Source organism: Pan troglodytes, chromosome 21 (assembly GCF_028858775.2).
Source record: "Pan troglodytes isolate AG18354 chromosome 21, NHGRI_mPanTro3-v2.0_pri, whole genome shotgun sequence".
NCBI classification, from domain to species: Eukaryota; Metazoa; Chordata; class Mammalia; order Primates; family Hominidae; genus Pan; species Pan troglodytes.
The window spans coordinates 13,332,525-13,352,885 of record NC_072419.2 but is presented as its reverse complement, the minus strand read 5'-3'; the positions used below and the strand labels follow the sequence as shown (position 1 = coordinate 13,352,885).

Below are 20,361 nucleotides of genomic sequence, written 5' to 3'. Positions count from 1 at the left end.
CCCTAGCACATTTCCTTATCTCCACAAATGTTCCTGACACCCAGAGAAAGGGAGAGAGAAACAGAAAGGGAACTGGGCCGGGCGCGGTGGCTCACGCCCTTAATCCCAGCACTTTGGGAGGCCGAGGCGGGCGGATCACGAGGTCAGGAGATCGAGGCCATCCTGGCTAACACGGTGAAACCCCGTCTCTACTAAAAATACAAAAAATCAGCCGGGTGCGGTGGCACATGCCTGTAGTCCCAGCTACAGCTACTTGGGAGGCTGAGGCAGGAGAACGGCGTGAAGCCAGGAGGTGGAGTTTGCAGTGAGCCGAGATCGCGCCACTGCACTCCAGCCTGGGCAATAGAGCGGGACTCCGTCTCAAAAAAAAAAAAAAAAAAAAAAAAAAATGAAAGGGAACTGAATGTAAAATGAAAAGTACAGGATAAGTCTAGTCACACTGTTTGAGGATTACGTAAGTGATGGGGACAAGATTAATGATACCAATTTCTACTCCTGCGAAAAAAGGACCACCAGGTAACTTACCTTATCACAGAACAGCACTGTGGGTCCTGGGATCCGTTGGGACCCAGAGGTCAAAACCTCACAGACCCATTAAACAGGAGACTTCCAGAAAGTTGCATTTCAGCACCAGCTGCCATTGGACGAAGGTTCTTATTTTCACACCACTGGGACTGAAACATTGCCACTCCTTGAATTTTCCAGAAATAGTACATAAAACACAAACTTGTCCCCTCCCTCATAAAAGTTCCTTAACTAATCTTCCCATGATTCATGGCAGTGTCACAGTTTCAGTGTCCTTTCCCTCTTGGTTCTGGGAATGAGAGTGCTTTGCAACATTGCCTGCCATGTACAAGAACGCACCTGATTGTCTTTTAGGAATTTCAAGCAGCCCTCTCTCTGCTCCTTGTACCAAATCCTCAATAGTACCTTAGCGCACTCGAAAGCACACCAAGGGTGAGGCTGAACAAAGGCACAAAAGCAGTGTCCTTACAACAACCTGGCCTCCACCTGCCTGTGCCATCAAAAAAGGGCTGCTCAGGCATCAGGGTACTCACGAAAGAGAGAGAAGAGTTGGAGCTTACGTGTAGATGTCTAATATGACAACCCCCCAAAGATATATTTCCACAAAACATAATATTCATACAAAATCTGATACTTGCGTGTCAGGCAGATTTTCCTTTGGGCAGCTGTTGGTAAGAGGATTCTAGAATTCTTAGTCTTCAGTTCTCTTTCAGCTGAGAAGTGTTCTTTCCCCAAAGTTCAATAAAGAGGAAGCCTTCAAAAGGAGCTTCTGGGCCCTGCTCTGTGCAGGTAAAATGCTTCATACCATCACCAAGAAAGGGATGATTGTGCTGTTTAATTGTATTACAAATCACTGCTCTGGGCTGGGTGCTGTGGCTCATGCCTGTAATCCCAGCACTTTGGGAGGCCGAGGTGGGCAGATCACAAGGTCAGGAGATCGAGACCATCCTGGCTAACACGGTGAAACCCCGTCTCTACTAAAAATATAAAAAATTAGCCAGGCGTGGTGGCGGGCGCCTGTAGTCCCAGCCACAGCTACTTGGGAGGCTGAGGCAGGAGAATGGCATGAACCCAGGAGGCGGAGCTTGCAGTGAGCCGAGATTGTGCCACCGCACTCCAGCCTGGAAGACAGAGCGAGGCTCCGTCTCAAAAAAGAAACAATCACTGTTCTGCTATTGAAAGCAGCATTGACCTCACTTTTATATATACATACGTGTCTGTATGTGTTTGTATGTGTATGTATATATATTTGTATATATGTATATGCATATTTTTAACCAGAAACCACCCCTAACTTCTCCATTTCTCCCCATTTTCTAGTATTCAGCTGAGCTATCTTGTGGCAGCAAACACGCTCCACATCCTATGAGATTAGGAAGTATTGAAATATTCTCCTGAATCTGTTTTCCTATTTCTATTTAGCTTATCGATTGACTATTATTAAGTTTGTAGTCTGGTTCACTTCAGGGCCTCAGTGTTTAAGCATAATTATTTTCATGGTTTGTAATATTATAATATTGACAATACTGATATGTCCTGGAGGACTGTAGGTTTACCAGTTAAACCGAGTGATTGAACAATTTCTAAGTCAGTTAGTAAGATTTCCTTCCAGAGGAATATTTTGTCAAATTTACATATATAGGCCAGACAGGTTTCAGAAGATCCTAATTTTCAAGAGAGTCTGTGATGAGCACACCTCAGGGCTCCCTAATTGATCCCCATGCCAGGAAACCCTGCCTGGAAATGAACCAGGAAACTAGCTGAAGTTTGCCATAGATGTGACTTAATTCCAGCACAGCAGACCCCACAAAGCGGAGAGCCAAAGATTCAGCATCTCACAGAATGAATGAGAAAGAATGGAAGCCCTCAGTGAGGAACGCACGTCAGCTACAAACTGTGTACACATGCAAGATGAACTTGTGAACACATGTCTAACTTGGCAGATCTATAAAGATTGTGTATTTATAACATGCTCCTGAAACATCTTACCGAAATGAACAAATGACTTTGATTTAAAATTAGGCTTTAAAGAATTAAAAAAAAAAACCAAACTTTTCCAGTACTATCTACCAAAAAAGCAACGGTAGCTTCCTGGAAACAGTATTCTCCACACACTAAAGCCTGTATATCTGAATGGTGCCTCCAAAAGCAACCTTTTCTCTTCCTCCTTGCCTTGAAACAATTGAAGCAGCTGGGAGCTGGAGCTCCACTTTATTAGTGATTTAAAACACACCCTTGGAAACTGGCTGGCCTTTTTTTTTTTTTTTTTTTTGTCAATCCAGGTGGGAAGCGTGCTCCCTCAAATGGGAACAACACTTAACAAAGTTCTCAAACAGATAATGCCTTCAGAGCTAGACTTCAAAAAAATCTTCTACCAGCCATCTAGCCGACAAAAGCAATGGTAACCTGGTAGGAATACTAAGCCCTCCATAGAAAGACACAGATAAAATAATTCAGCCGCCAAGATTTGGCATCTTTAAAAATGCCTTTTCAATCTTTAACTTTTGTCTGCTTGGTCGTCTAGCAACCAAGTGTCCAAAAGAGACTCCACCCAAAACAAAGTGAAACAATACAGACACTTAACTTCATGAGTATGTATGCGTGCACGTGTGTGTGTGTGTGTGTGTGTGTGTGTGTGTTAGATTCTCAACATGCAAAGATAGCAACTCATTTTGAGACAATTAAAACAGAAAAAGGTCTCAATTGCAGATATCAGGAAAGGAAGTCAGGAGTGAATAAAAAGCAATGAGAAAATGTGTAATGCAGGATGAGGGTATAGTTTCCACACACCGGGCTAAAGCAAGGTTTACACTCTTAAGCAATAAAAACAAACCATTAAGCTAGGCCCAGCACTGTCAGGAAGTATAAAACAGTTCTTGAAACTTTGCAGTTACTATACAAAAGCTTTTCATAAACTGTGTTTCCTGATCTTCATTAAACGTTAACATCAAGTTGCCATGGGGCAATTAGCTTGCCTCCTGAAATCAATAAAAAATCAACAATTTGGAAATAGTTGTACAGTAAAATAGTTCAATAATTATTCTCTCATAGTGTTGTGGCCAAGCGGTTCCAGTGTAAATGCAGTCCAGATGAGATCCTGCTCCTTATGAGGGAGGCTTTAAGCAGATCGGTGGTTTGCTTAGAGACCTCCTCATCAGAATGCACTGCAACAATAATGTACTCCTGGCAATGCCTTGGAGTGGGGCCCAGGACGTGGGGCAAACGCAAGCTTTTAAGTGGTGTTAAAGTCAGTGTCTTGCTTAGTACTGCTTAAGCACCTCAGAGGGACTCAATGCGAAATTCAGAGACCTACGCAAAATGAGAAACTCAGTAAACCAGAAGGAGGTGCCCTACGCTTGGCATTTGGACTCCAGATAGGAACAAATCATTACATATGTACATATACATTCACAGACACATACACACACATATATGCATATATGTACGTATGTACACACAACAAGGGGTGTATTTGAGATTAGGAATCCATTCATCCCAGCATGTCTTCAACAAATATTCAAATCTGAATTACTTGTGAGAAATCTTCCAAGTGCTTCTTAAAATAAAATGAGGCTGCTACACAGAAGAGCCTCACAGGACATTTTACTTTACAAAGAGGTGCTATCACCAAGCAAAGGCAGAAAGTTATTTCTTTGCTGACTCCCTTTCTCAGAAGGAAATCAATTCCCGCTGTTTTTTCTAGCCTGAGCCCATGTTAAACACCTTATTTGAAGCCAACCGCAGCATTGAAAATTCCAATATCCATTAAATCAAACCTCAAATACCAGCTTTGGAAGCTTTATACCACCCTGCAGGCTCAATGGTGTTGAACAGTGAACTGTCTTAGAACTTAAAAAAAAAAATCAAGCATCATATTTAGTATAAACAAATGCTTCAAATGTATGACATCTATTTGCTGCCTTCAAAGGGAAAACTTTAAACTCAGACGCTTGGCACTAAGATCACACAGGATCAGCTCAGTGGACTGACTTAAGTGTTAAAGTTTTTTAAAGTACGTTTTTAAGGGCTTGCACCTGCTCCCCATCCACATAGATGTACTGACACGTATTTGACTAAACTGACTACATACATGCCCAAGCAAGCAAGCAGAGCAGATTTTACAAGATAAGCAACCAAGTGTTTTCATGTCTGAGGGTGGCTAGAACACAAAATTGCCAGTCATCTTGTGGGGGGAAAAATGCCTTTGAAAAAAAATATGTAGGGCATCATTTCAGATACGGTGAAAAGTATTAAGATGCCATCCTGTATACGGGTTTGGTTTCTGGTTTTTTTTTTTTTTTTTTTCCTTTAAGTACTGCTTCTTAGAGAGGGGCCTAAACTTGATCCAACTTCTGCAGTGACGACGAAGCTATTCATTATAGCCTCGGTACTCAATCTGTGGTCCTTTGGCCTGTAAGGGCTTCACCTGGGAGCTTGTTAGAAATGCAGGATCTCAGGCCCCACCCAGACTCACTGAAACAGAATCTCTAATAGAACATGATTCCTGGGGGTCTGTACACACATTAAACTTTTATTCTCCTTACAGAATTCCTGGTAATTCGGATGCACATTAAAATTAAAGTTTTATTTAGAGCATTGGTCCCCTAAGTTAGGTAGAAGTTTACTTTGAAGTTTGCAAGGCAGGGAAATGGTCAGAAAATTCTGCCCTGGAGAATACCAAAAGGCTGTAATTTATGTCAGCAGGGTGGAGGAAAGAGGAAAAGCAATTTACCCAAGCTGAGCAGACCTGCATCTTATCCCCCATTTCACCCTACCCGTTCCCTGCACAAAAATAAATAAATAAATAAATAAATAAATAAATAAATAAATAAATAAAAAACAGAAGAGAAATGGCGCCAGGACATTCTTAACTTTTCTTGGATTATGAATCTATGCCACAATTACTATAGGCTTTCATTGCTCTTGACTGCAAGGCTATGTTCCTTTTGCCTTAGAACAGATAAGGAGGCTGTGGCATGTAAACATTCGGTGAATCTTAACATTAATATGCCAGTAGAATAGAAATAAGCTATTTTTGAAAGCCCTTTGAATTGTGCGCATGATTTTCCCTCTCCAATAATAAATTGAGGGAAAAAATATGGATTGCTTAGGTAATGTAGTGATTATACAGCTTGTTATATAGATCAGGTTTACAGATCATCTCTCCATTCTTGACCTCTTAAGGTACAATTTAAAGCTGTGATTTAAGTAGAAATTATGAAAAGATGGAAGCACAGATAGATCTGTAAGCTGCCCACACTCTCTTTTCCTAATTTTTGAAGGCAAATAATGAACATGGTAACCCGGACGTGCCATACAGGTTAAAACCATGCCAGAGGGGCACATGCAGTCGAGACAAGCACAAAAACAGATGATCAGTTTAACCGATTTTGAAAGGCGGGCCCCTGAAAATTCAGAAATGACTATGTGTGGACTTTTTAAAGCCAACTCTGAAATGATTCAAAGCATCCTATAGAATAGTGAGTGAAATTAAAGACATTCAGTGTTATGTTCATTTTGACTCTTTATTCCTCGGAATGAAGACTGTGAGCTAAGATGTCTGTAACAATGTAGAATGTCTGTAAAAATATTGTTTCTCATGTGAGCTTCCAAGAGGGTCAGAGTGTCTGATTATAAAATCTCTGAAACTAAACTGAAAATGCCAGCATCTATACATATGTACTACATATTACATACATCTTTAGATGTATATTTATGTATTTTATGTTTTATATATTAAATACGCATATGCAAGATAACACATTTTAGTTGACACCATTGAAAACAGTTTTAACCGAGAATATTAGAACCAATGAAGCAGAGAAATCAAAAGGGTGGATGGAACTGCCAAAGGATGAAATTCTTGTGCTATACTCTCATGCTCTCATCTAGAGAATGTGAATATGAGAAAACATGGGTCATTCGTTTTAACATGTTAAGACCGTGCAGTCTGTCCTTCATGTCCATGGCAATAGAGGGTTGAAGAACAGCTGGAGAATAAACAAGACCCCAATCCCCTTAGTTGGGTATGATCTAATGGTTCTCACCTAATCAAGAACAATAGAACTAGAGATAAAAAGAAGCTACAAGATTTTAAAAGTTAACCAGCATTAGTAAAAGATAACTGTTATGCACATTTAAAGATAAGGTTTACATAACCTCATAACCTCCGAACTGTAACTAAGCTCATAGTCATCAAAAGTTAATTCCTAGGAAGAATTTGATTATAACAGTCTGTTCCATTATAAACACACTGTTTTTCAGCCAATTCCAAGGAGATTAGAAGTAGGTTTCACCAATCATGCATGGCAGGATCAGAGGGGATGCAAAGTCCTGGAAACTGACCTAAAATACTGCCAGTAAAATAGTGGGTAGTTGTGGGTGCCCTGCTCTTACGAACATCTGCTGAACCCTTCCTTGGTCTGATTCTAACCCAGGGTACAGAAGCCCTGACGCTCTGGTAAGGGTTCAATCTGAGCAGCCTAATTTGACTTCATTCTGTTTGGGCGTCAGTCCAACTGGCAGATGTTCTTATAGAAGCTGATCTCCGACACTTTCCCTTTCTAATTTTCTGGCACCGTTGCCTCTGTTGCATGGGCTATTATCTCTGAAACTTTATCTCGGGTTATCCAGGTTTTGCTTGTTTTGTAGGCTTTAGTTTTCCCTTAAATCTTTCTGCCCCAAAGAAGTTCATTTGAAAAATACTAAATCACTGGTAACACCTTTAGTGCAAATATGACTTATCAAATAACTTGCCTGCAATTTTCCAGCCATTCATTACCTTTCCCCCACCCCCTCTAAAATATATAACTTCAGAAACAAAAATGCAAACACAAGGTCATCATTGTAAGCGCTATACAAATGCACCATTTTCTCTTACAGGTTGGACTTTATAGAATGAAACGCCAGAGATTTGATATTTATTATCTGAAATAGGTTTAACATTTGGAGAAATGTGTTCAAACACACAACCTTGGAAAGAAAAGCAAGCTGATAGGTCAGAGAACAGAGGGTGGGCAGAAAACACGATGTGCATAATTTTGCTGCGTGTTGGGCAAAAAGTTAGAAAACTGGGTTCTTTGGAGAATAAAGAGCTCTCAGATGAGGTAAAGGTAAAACACAAATAAATTTCCAACCCGTGATGAGGGCCACGAGATATCAATTTTAAATATACATGACCACAATATCAATAATGAAGAAATCTTACGTTTTATTGAATACTTTGGCCAGATCAGCCCCTTTGAAGGGATCACTAATTTAGGAAAGAAGAACAACAAACCATCATTCACTTTCCTGCAGGTTCATCGTTTTCCTAATTATTTCTATGGATCCTGCTTTATTCTTTCTGTAAATTAAGGGGCAGGAGGAGAGTTTCTATAATAGATCAGCAATGTCTGGTTCTTATCCAAATATTCCACCTAATAAGGATGTAAATTCTCATGGATTGGACAACCACTCTGCAACATTCCTGAGAATTGAATAATATAATAATCTTGAAAGTCAGCAGAGTGGATTATCCACTTTTTTTTTCTGGACTTGAACTTGTGAACTCAACAGTAGCACTGCAAAAAAGCAAACGTGCTAAGCACTTTGCCAGAGTAACCTTCCATGTAGACTTTTCATCTTAAATACACACAACTGAAAACAACTACAATTTTTGGAAAATTATGTACAAACCCGATACTTCTTTTGATTACATATAAATACAAATTAGCTATTTTTTTCCTAAAAAGTGGTTATAATAGTAAATAAATACAAAATAAATCTGACCATTATACTTCATGTGCTGGGGTTGAACCCATATAAAATGTACAACTAAATACATTTTAAATCTTTAAGGAATAATTCTCTGATTAAAATATTTGTTTTCCCAACTTCTTTTCGTAGATATAAATATATTTTCAAAATAGCTGTTTTTTTTTTCCATTCCATTCCATAAATAAAGTCTTCATTGGGAAATATTAAAGTGTCAACTGGGGTGGGGTTTTTTTGTTTGTTTGTTTGTTTTCTTTTTTCTAAAATATATATATATATATATTTATGTATTTAATTTGGCTGTACTAGCGACACCCACAACCCTCCACGACCATGTCCTGATAGTTCTTTAATACAACCTTTTCATTCTCGTCAAGGTACAGCATCGAGATAGCACTGAGTTCTGTCGGGACACAGCACGCCTTAGGAATCTTAGAGTTAACAGAGTTGACCAACGTCTGAACAATGGCATGATTAGTGGAGTTCAGATGATCAGCCAGAGGAAAAGGGCATTCTCCGTGGCAGTAAAAGGCGTGATACCCCGGGGGAGCCACAATCCAGTCATTCCACCCCACGTCACTGAAGTCCACGTACAAAGGGTGTCTCTTACAGCTGGACTTAAGGCGTTTCCGCTGTTTGTGTTTGGCTTGACGTTTTTCTCTTTTGTGGAGAGGATGCCCTTTTCCATCATGGCCAAAAGTTACTAGCAATGGCCTTATCTGTGACCAGCTGTGTTCATCTTGGTGCAAAGACCTGCTTATCCTAACATGTCTCTTGGAGACACCTTGTTTCTCCTCCAAGTGGGCCACTTCCACCACGAATCCATGGTTGGCGTGTCCCTGTGCAGTCCACCGCATCACAGCGGGGGTGACATCAAAACTTTCCCACCTGCTTGCATTCTGATTCACCAACCTGGTGTCCAAAAGTCTGGTCACGGGGAATTTCGAGTTGGCTGTTGCAGGTTTTATGATTTCATAAATATTAATTCGGTGATGGAAACTGCTATTGTTTCCTAAAGCATCTCGCATCTGTTCTCGAAAAACCTGAAGCTCTGCTGAGGTGATAGACTCCTCCGTGGGGATAGAACTTAAATTGAAGAAGAATCTCCGGGTTGTTTTCCCACTCGTTTCTGGTAGCTCTTCCAAAGATTCTAATTTGATAGAGAAAAACAGGGAAGAAAAAAGAAAAGTCTTTCAGTAAGCCAAGTAATGACGTTTGATTATCTATGAGAATTTTTAAACCTCATCGTGGGATTTGATTTAACCCATGTAAAAGTTGGTAACCAGAAAATAAAAATTTCCTCTTTAAATAAAAATGGAGCCTCCCTTCTCTCTGTTCTGTAAGTTCATGTCATCATGCGTTGCATACCAGGAAACAACCTTTCATAATTCTTTGTTGTGTTTTTGATCTAATACATGAATACTGCTTCCAGGTGGCTATAATAATGGGGGAAATGGTGAAGCATTTCTTTGGAATTCCAGACTTTAGGGTAAAAAAAAAAAAGTCAGCACTATAGTTAGTAGAGGTCTAATGAGTGAGGATTTGAGGAAATTATTGCATTTCTTTTTAAAAAAAGGCTTTAATGTCAATCCCTTAAGCAGTATTCTACAACATTACTCTGCAATTTAGATGATTTACAAATCTCGATATACAGATTTCAGCTTCCTAATTAAAGACTCTGAAACTCAACATCAACGATGACATTTTGCAAAGCACACCCTACTATTTTACTCAAAAGTCCAGAGACAAAGGCATTTACAGGGATCTACTTCTTTGGAAACGTATGGGTGGTACTAGGACACTGCAGTAATTAAGGCCAAACAATTTCAAGAGAAATAGCTTTCCCAACTGTTGTCGTCTGTTCTCTCACCTCTTTATGACCTCAAATATCAAAATCTCATTTTAGATGCTTTTGGAAGAAAAATAAATGACCTGTCTTCTGTTTGCAATGCCTTTATAGTTTTGAAAGATAAACCATGTTAAAAAACCATGTACCTACCCAGTTAATAGTGTGCAGGATGGACACAAAACCAAAAAAATTATAAAAATTTACAAAAATATGATTATGATCTACATGACAAAAGGAACAGTCTCATCCTATTACAGAATAATCCTTCTATATCCACTATCATTATTTCAAAATAGCCATTTAAGTGGGCCATGCACAAAAGCTTTGTCTGATTTAAAATTTCTGAATTTCAATTTTTAAGAAGTATTATTCTCCAAGCAAGTAATATATAACACAGCACCTTGAATGCTTGTAGTCTGCAAATCATCAAAGGTACAACATTTATTATTAAACTGGTAGTATATACCATGAGAGTTTTGAGACATTTAAGTTTATTTTATTGTAACTTTACCACATCCTATCATTTCACTGCCAACAGAATTTGCCTGCTTCATTCAGAATTCCTACCCAAGTGCTAACAAAATCTATTTTGCCATCGTTCCATGTTATCATAAGAAGAGACTATGTTTTTATTAATTTTACAGTTGTATTTCCCCTAAAGACAAACAGCTATAAGTTGTGCACTGAATCTAGATGCCTTAGCAAAGGAGAATCATGTCAGATCTCTCACTCAAAGGATCTACCTGTGTAAGCCTTCATCATCAAAGCAACAGTCACTATGCAAGCTAAGTGGACACACCAAGTTCAGTCAGGGCAGTTTATACCAAACTAACGCTTTAATGCAGTGCTTTTCAAACTTCAGCCTTCACATAAAACAGCTTGTACACCGTAAAGCTTCAGATGCAGGCTCTGATTCAGTGGGTCTGGGGAGATGCTTGAGATTCAGCATTTCTAGCAGCTCCTCGAGGAGGGGATTCTGGGAACTGTAAGACCACACTTGGAGTGTCAAGGTTTTGCAGCATGTTTTTCATATTCCAGTGTAGATTGCCAGAGGAGTGCATTTTTAAAGTGCCTTTTTGTTAAATAATATAAAAACTAGTAGAAGAACCATTAGTGGTGGCAAAGGAGTAAGAGTTGAATGGGCCAGCTCTGGGTGGGCCCAGCCAGGGTCTCAGAACAGAAGGTTCTTCTAAAGCTCTTCTACGTGGATATGGGGAGTATCAGGCCAATACAGTCCTTTAGGGTTCCCTTGTGCCTATTAATCCAAACCTCTGGGGAATACCTTTCAGGATCCATCCACATTCTAAACTCCACTGGAAGCTAATGGTACTTTAGGCCAGACACAATCCTTAAAATAACCTTCTGACCATTTGAACCTGGACTCTTCTCAGTGGCTCCCAAGGAGTACCAAGGACTGTGTTTGGCCTGTTTTTTTCTCCTTCTCCTTGCAATTCAGATGTTTCTGCTGAAGGTAATTTTTCAGCAGAGAAGGTAAAAGTCAGCAACCTCAGACCCCAATGACACCAAAGCCAGACCAGCACCTGAGCTACTGGCTTATCTGATAAGAATACATCTAAGAACACCCTCTTTTCTTTCAAAGAGGGGGAGGCAAGGAAAATTATCTAGAGCACTCGCTGACTAGCTATATTAACAAAAGTGCCCAGAGAAATCACAATTGCAAGAAAAACCCTAAATCCCAATCCATAAAGAAACATACATTCTCACACATTCTCTCTCTCACACACACGTACACACCCACATGGCCAGACGATGACAGTGAAGGGACAAGCTACAAGGCAAGTATGAGGGTCAGGTAAATGAAGTAAAGAAGATGGGTATAAAAAAGGTATGAAATAGAATAATAACCTCCCAAAAAATTAAATGACAAGATTGAATCATATAAAATTGCCACTATTTGACAACACACAAACACAGACAACAACACTTTCATGTGGTTCAAGGTCTCAGTGGAAGTAGGTAGCCTTAGCAAAGGAGAATCAGTTAGTGGCCTTAAGAAAGGAGAAAAAATACACGAGCAAATAATAATAGGTGATACGAAGATCTTTCTCTGACCTTCCCACTGCACCTCAGTGAATCTGTTTCTTGAAAGGTCCCATCCTCAATACAAAAGCATCCATTGCAACACCCCTGGTTGCAGAAACAGGTCACAGAGGTAAGTCAGACGTTCACAGAAACCCTCAAACCCAGGAAAGTAACTGGCCAAGGTTAGGGAATATACGCTCATTTTCTTTAATCTGCCAGGGAAGAGTACGAATCTTTTCTTAAGGGTACAAAAATTAAAACCTATTTGAAATAAAGTAAATTAAATAAACAAACCTTCTATAAATCATCACAGCAACCCTGAGGATGCCAAAAATATATGGATCCTCAAGTAATGTATGCTTTTTTGGAGACTTATACAATTGCTAGTTTTCTGTAAATATCCCTTCCTGAATAAGCTGAAGTTCTTAAGGGATTTGAGGATTTCGACCTATCTTTGACCCGAGTTTGTGAGCTTCTAAGTTCTTAACCAAATGGATGGAGCTATGGCTGCAAAAATGTGGGAAAGTGAAGAAAAATAAGACAACAATGATATCTGACCTTTTCTCCAAAAGTGAAGTCCTAATTTAATAATCTATACTATATCAATCATTCCTCTACCTCAAAATAATTCAAAAGACTGAGCTGAATTCTCTCAGTCAGCCTAGGTCCACTCTGGCCTCCTTTTCCCTAGAGAAGGGAAGGCTATAACATTAACAAAAGAAGTCATAATGATAATGACAGCTGAATGCTTTTTTTGAGTGTAATCTGGCACTATCAGCTTTATATGAATTATCTCACAACAAACCCATTAGAGAAAAACTATCATTATCTCCATTTTGTAAATGAAACAGTTGCAGTTCAGAGAGGTTATGTAACTTTCCTAAGGTCACAGAGCTAGCAAATTAAACGTAGATATATGTAATTGAATCTACTGCACTTCTCAGGTTTCTTGTCTTTTGTTTTGTTTCGTTTCTTGTTTTTGTGAGACAGGGTCTCACTCTGTTGCCCAGGCTGGAGTGCAGTGGCACAATCTTGGCTCACAGCAGCCTCCACCTCCCAGGTTCAAGCAGTCCTCCCACCTCAGCCTCCCAATTAGCTCGGATTACAGGCACGGGCCATCATACCTGGCTATTTTTTTATATTTTAGTAGAGATGTGGTTTCATCATGTTGGCCAGGCTGGTCTGGAACTCCTGACCTCAAGTGATCCGCCCACCTAAGCCTCCCAAAGTGCTGGGATTACAGGTATTAGCCATCATGCCCAGCCAGTTCCCAAATTTCTGGCTACTAGATGGCACTACCTAACATACATGAGGACTCAAAAACTTAAGCAAAAGTCAAAACCATTAGGGGCACATTTATATTTAGTACAATGATAACATTGGGTGAATTCTGTCCCAACTAAATGAACAGAAATATATGACTTAGGTATGATGGACAGAACAGACAGAAATGAGCAGAAAAGTGACGGGGCCCACTGGAATGTGTCTATTTTATACGGAGCCACTGCTATTTTGTGGCTGCGCTTTTGTTCTAAATAAAGTATGGTAAGTTTTATCAAAAAAGTAAGTTACCATTATGCTTCGAGGATTTTAAAACACACTTTGGGCTAAAAAATCTCCAGTAAAACAACAACAACAACAACAACAACAACAACAACAACAACAAAACCTGGGGATATGCTGGCAATCAGTAAGGCTGGAAGTCACTGCCCTAACACAAAATGAAAGAGGCTGAGTATAATATAAGATTTTCCAGATAATAAAATAACAGACAACTGATCAAGGAGAAAAAAATGTCAAATACAAAAGGTTAAAAACATTCCATTTTAAAAAAATACAACAAGGGAATGGCAAATAAAGGAATAGAGAGCATGGTTGTCATCAACAACCCTGATTTGGCCTCTGCCCACCCTTAACACCAACACCTTCGGAATGATGAAATATTCTCTTATTGTCTCAGTGAAAATACACAAAGAGCAAGTCTAAGAAGGCAAAATAGTTCACTGCAAAGGGATCAAGAGAAATTTAGGGGAACCACTAAAAAACAGGTGGAACGGAAAATGTCAGTGCCAAGGAAGTATCATTGGACACCAAAGCCTCAATCTCAACAACCATTTCCAAACAGAGTAACTTTCCTACTTAATGTGGCCTCTGTAATGACAATGAAATACCTGGGGCCACTAGGGAACCATACCAGGTAAGTATTGGTTTCAGTGGATCTATGTGTCCAAATCTGTTGTTTGCACGGGGGAATCTGTGCCACTAAGTCTCTAATGCAGGGCAATAGTTATTTCTTGAACTTTCCTATTATATGGATATTTTCATAATAATTATATTTGTGGAAAGAGGGTTAATCTCTATTTGAAAGCTTCAGTCATAGAGGCAAATAATCCAGTTATTTCATGTAAAAAGAAGACTGTGTCCTTCAGAGTGAGGAGAACAAGAAGCACCTGGTGTTTCTCTCTCCCATCTGACAAAAAAGCATAAAGACTTTTTGGAGGGCCAGTGAAGTCAACCAGTTTCAATGTGTTTCCAACTACAGCAATACACAAAACACTCTTTCCACTTGCAGAACTGACTTTTGTATGTTCAATGGCAGTTTCCAAAGGTCTACGTAGCTGAAGCACTTTTTAATGATCTTGAAAACAATAACATTTTAGCAAAGCTGATATTCTCCCAAATAAAAGCCACTGGAGAAAGGACTAGACAAAATTCAATAGGAAAAATACAACTGGTAATTCTGTCTCAGATCCCCTATGATATGGTCGCATTATACTCATATTGGTTGAAAGAATGCTATCATGATATCTCGTCGAGTAATTCCACCAAACCATTCGATCACACCTACAAAGAAAACCCAACAGGTAATTCTTATGATTGGGTCTTTATGGTCTTTTTTCAAATAAATGCTCATTAATGCTGTAGAAACTAAATTCTGTTCTTGAGCCAGCAACCTTCATCACATGGTTTACCAAAAACTTTTTTCGTGGCACGCATGGCACAAGGATGTTTATCAAAAGCAAATCCTGGGTGTATACAACAATGATTAGTCTTGAAAAAAGTGCTATATCCATCCAGATTAAGGATGATATATTAGTCATAACGAGACAAGAAATGGATTAGTTGAAATTTGGGGCAAAATTACATAGCTTTTCTCCATTATCTAACTGCGTTAAGACCTGAAGTTATTACAAGTTGATTTTAATCAAGTTGGTCACTTCTGTACTGTTTCTCAGGTAACATTTACACTCACAAAGATATAAATTCTGATTTTATAAACTCAAGCATGCTTTTTAAGTTAAAATAACACAGTTGAATAACGTGTAGCCTGTTTAGTTCTGATCAAACCACTTCTAGATGAATGATGAGAATATGCAGACATCACGGATAAAATCCTCACACAATGGAATGTTTTAGGTGTTAACTAACTTAAATGATCTTCCTTTTAAGTTGTAACAGAGACACAGCATCTTCCAGGCCTTAAAAATAAAGTTAAGAGCTTCCATGCTAAATTTCCAGAAGAGGTGTCTAAAACAGTTGTTCTTATTACATTTCTATATATATATAAAAAAAAAAAAAAGTATTCTAATCAGCATTACCTGGGAATGATTAGCTGGATCTATAATCATTTCAGGGTTAAGATGGCAGAATGTACACATACACACAAATTTTACATATGACAACAGGTGATTTCTGCTTTCATTGGATGAATTCTGAAAGAGTGGAGTGAGATCTTACTGCCTTTCAAATCTGATTTCTGCTAGCAGAGAGCACCTCACTTAGGAATGTGCTTGTAAATGAACTGATGATCAATTCAGTGTCCCCGTCGTAATGTGTAGCTGCCTCAATGAGAACGTATCTTCTGCTATGTGGCTTGCCTTTGGGACTTATTCCCATTACCAACAGATACTCTCACAAGTATAAGTCACCCTTCACACTGGGAGAAAACATCTGGAAGTGCCATTTCCCATGAGTCTATTATCAGTGTAAATTTCCCACTTGAAATTTACCACCTAAGCAGGGAAAGGCAAGAAAGAGAACTTCACTCCCAACTCCCCAAATATCCACCAAGTGGTTGCTCTGTGATATACAATTTTGTACTCTTTTCTAGGAATTGAAGAAACCCATGCTCTATTTTAAATGTATTAAGCCAAAGAAGCATTTAAAAGTGTAGAAAAAGAATTGAAGTGGAACATATTTTTGACTAATTGCTCTAAGAACTTAGGTACAGCAGATCTCAATAGCTGCTGTAAGACATTTCCAGTCCACTAAATGCCCTTCTGATGAAACAAGCAGAAATATCCCACCTTAGAAAAACCACATGTAGTATCATAAAAGAAAAAAAAAATCCACAATTCAGTGCACATGAAAAAAAACAGGCAGCTGCTACAAACGCTTTTATCTGAAGGCTTGCCTTGTCTCTACTCAGAGCCTATCTCAGATTTAAGCACAGGACAAGAAAGTCATTGTGGAAACAATAAGATTGATTGTAGTATTGATCTCCCACGGGGATTAGATTGGGATTCAAAATCTTCCAAACCAGGCCCAGATCAACTATAAATTAGAAAGACTTTGGGGCCCTGGGCTTTGATTTTTCAATACTATCTCTGAAAACTCTGCCCTTGGCTCTGTCTACCCTAAAACCCTGGCTTAAGCGGCAGATTTATAGAGCAAAAGCTTCCAAAGAGACTTAAAGAAATCTCAATCTGCCTCCCTTTTTCTCCTTTTCCCTCTGTGGAATTCTTGCACGTGTAGCTGACTAGGGGCAGGCCTTTTGCCCTCATCTTCCCCATCACTTGATTTCTCTCCAACTCTTCCAGGAGGAGTAGCTGTTTTGGCTGCAAGCCAGGAAGAGGGTGCGGAGTTACTAAAGGGGAATCCCTGGCTCCCCCACCACACAAGCAGTGAGTTAAAATCAGATTCAGAAACGATAGTACAGAAGCAAGAGTGGAAACGTCCGCTGGTGCCCCGGCCAAGCTGCCTCTACAGGGACGGCTGCAGTCTGCCCAGGGTGGAGGGCTTTGCAGGGTGACTCCCCGCCCCCACGCCCTGCTCCATGCCTCACCTTCATGGTGGAAGCTGCGCACAGTGTTGGCTCGGCTGGCTGCCCTCTCCAACCGGTGGTCTGGGGCGGGTGAGCCCGGCTGACCCGAGTGCCTGCGATACAGGTCTAGCATGTAGGGGGGCACCACGGCGTCCCTGCTGGGGGTGGGTCTCTGTTTCAGGCCGAACATGCTGAGCAGCCGCAACTCGAACTCGCTCAGGACCTCGTCAGAGGGCTGGGATGAGGGGCGGCCCGACGCCGCCGCCGCCGCCGCGAACTTCCTGCGGCCCAGCTCCGGAACGAGGCCAGCCGCGCCGCCCAGGAGGACCTGGGGAAGCAGCAACGCTAGAAGACAGCGGGTCCCGGCCACCATGGTCGACCTGCGGACAGGACCGACGTGAGTCACCCGAGTTCCCCGCCCAGTCCTCCCCCCTCGCGCCCCCGCGGCCCGGTCTCCCATTTGGCTGGCGTGCCTCCTCCAGGATGCCCTCCTGGCTTGGCACACTCACGAGTCTAGGTAAGACCGACCGAAGCTCAAATGTTTGGGATAATGAAGGGTCCCAAGTTCCTGAACCAGATGATTTATCGCTCCCATCCAACGCTTAACTCGTCTGACATCAGATTTGGGATTTGCCCTCCCCCCCAACCAAACCAGCGCCAATGACTGTCACTTTTTTGTGTGTGACACAGCGCTGACAGCCAATGCCGGGAACCTGGGAAAACCACCGCTTGATCTGACACCCTGCGTCCCCTATACAAACCCAAATGCAGAGTGCTGAGCGCTCTCTGGCATATAAACACACATAAATGGTGCATGTGACTTCCTTAGAGGCACTGTATAGAACTTCCTGACACACACACACACACACACACACACCCTTATAGCTTCCAGACCCTGTAAGCTCAAGGCCACAACTTCTGAAGCCACTTAAGACTTGTGTCCTAGGCCCCTACCCTCAGGGGTGTCTCGAAAGGCAGCTCCATCCCGCATCCCCACAGTGCAGTCAAGATACACATGTATCTTCCCGGGATTACGTAAATGGTGAATATCTATTAATGCACGTGTCAGCTGTTAAAAACACAGTACCAAGTGATCCTTCCGTACTGACCCCTCGCATTTCTGGAAACAAGTAGGGAGAACCCCAAACTCCTAGTACTTTCCTAAATGGGACACGGCTCTGAGCAAAGAAACCAAGTCTCCCGGAAACACTTGAAGAATGGAGATCACCATGGCAGGGCGGACAGGTTCTCAGCTAACGGGTGAAACCCAGGGGCTACCCTCTCAAAGGGATTTCTTTGACCCAAAAAAATTTTTTAAAAAATTAAAAATAAATAAATAAATAAATAAAACACCTCATCTAAGTGTTAACAGCTCCAAAAGTATTCCAGGGAGAGGGGAAGAAAGAGGGGTGGAAGAGTGCGGGCCGGGAGGGTGAGGCTTACGGTCGCCCGGGGCAGCTGGAAGGGGGAGCCCCTGCAGGGCTCCGTTGCACGTGGACTGGAGAGGGGTCTGTTTACTTCTGGCCTGGACGTAAGGAAGGGCTCTGCCGCAGTGGCTGCCCAAATCCCCCTCCCACCCACCACCCACCCCGGGCCCTGGCCCGCGTCCTCTACCTTTAGGAGACCGCAGTCCGTCTAAGAAGCACGCGGGGACACGTCCATTGAAAGAGCGTCCACATGGAAAAACTCTGGTCAAAGGACCTGGCGCAAGGACCGAATGTCCGTTCCTTTTCTTTGCCTCCTCCTTCTCCCGGGTGCCGGCCGCGCAGTCTCTCTTTTCACGCTGGGAACAGCGTCTCAGTGTCGGGCAAGGCCGAGGAGTGGAGGGGCGGTGGGGCTCGGAGATGGCGAAGCAGGCTCCGCTGGGGCAAAGGCACCGGCGCAAAGTGGGGTGCGCAAGTTATTCTCCCTGCAAGTTCAAGAAGTCCCCAGCCAAGTGCTGACACACAACAACAGCGAGCAGGGGGAGGAGTGCGGGGCAGGGAAGGGAAGGGAGAAAGGAGAAGCTGGTGCTGTCGTCCTCCTTAGGAACCAGCGCCCGAGGGACGCGTGGCCCCGCGCGGGGCCGGCTCCGGGACTCGGGGGTCGAGGGTCGGGCGCTCCGCGCTAGCTCCGCCGCGGCCCATGGCTCGGGGCAGCCATCCTGGGCGACGCCGGGTCCGGGGAAGGGCACGGCGGCGATCTCGGTGCCAGGCGAGTTGCCCCCCCGCATCACTCTGCCTTACTCCAGTGCACCCCCATTCGCGCTCGCCAGTTGAAAGCACCGCGGCTCTGGCGCCCCGTCGTCCTCGGGCGCATTCTCCGGCGAGTCGAGCCGAGTCCCGGGCCGCCGAGGCGGGTGGCTGTGCTCTCCCCTCGCTCTCCTAGCCCTGGGGGCAAGTGCCCTTTGTGGCTAGCCTGGGGTCCGATCACACCTCGGCCAGCGCGTCCCAGGCCCCCGATCTCCTGCAGTAGCTGCTCCGCATCGCGGCGCTAGGGATCGGCTCCGGAGTCCCCGGCGCTCTGCGCGCCCGTCCGCGGCTCTGGCGCAGCCCGGGCAGCAGAGGCCACGGCGCTGTGGCGCGCTCTGCCGGGTGCTCCAGCCCGCGCGGGGTCTGCGGCGCGCGGGTGCCTCGCGGTCCCCGGTGATCCACTCGGCGCTGGCCCCGAGAACGTTCGGGTAGCCGGCGGAGGCTGTGGCGGCAGATGTGCGGCGGCGGCTGCCAGTCCCCGGCGGGGTGTGGGAAGCGGAGCGACTAGCGCAGCGCGAGCCGGGCGCAGCGCGGCGGGGCGAGGACTCCGGAGGCGACGGCGGCGGCGGCGCCGTGGCGCGGCGCTCGCGGCTTTTAAAGGGGACGCCGCCTGCCGGCTCCCTCCCGGCCGCGGCCGAACACCTCCCCCTTCGCGGCGCGGCTCGCCGGGGATCCCCGAGCGGGCGGGAGCTGCGCGCAGGGGTGTGGACGGCGCGCCCGGGCAGCCGCGGCGGGGTGGGGCGGAGGGCGGGGGCGCGCGGCCGCCAAGGGGGGCGCTCGCGCCTCCACTCCCCGCTCTCAAAGGAGAGATCAGCTGGCGCGCCGGACCCTCGCGGGGACTCTGGAGGCGAAATCCAGGACAAATGCAGGGTCAGGGTCTGGCCTCTTATTTCCCCGCTGGGCCCGTTATTCAA

At 43.2% G+C, this 20,361-nt stretch overlaps 1 protein-coding gene across 1 annotated transcript; it reads right to left on the bottom strand.

The window, feature by feature from the left end:
• Positions 1 to 7,711: 7,711 nt before the first annotated feature.
• BMP2 (bone morphogenetic protein 2) lies at positions 7,712 to 20,020 on the bottom strand. Its single transcript, XM_514508.5, has 3 exons — positions 18,831 to 20,020; positions 17,238 to 17,596; positions 7,712 to 9,430 (listed from the first exon to the last, which is right to left on the bottom strand). The coding sequence occupies exons 2-3, from the start codon at positions 17,587 to 17,589 to the stop codon at positions 8,586 to 8,588; spliced, it is 1,197 nt and encodes a 398-aa protein (XP_514508.2). The 5' UTR covers positions 17,590 to 17,596; positions 18,831 to 20,020; the 3' UTR covers positions 7,712 to 8,585.
• Positions 20,021 to 20,361: the final 341 nt, after the last annotated feature.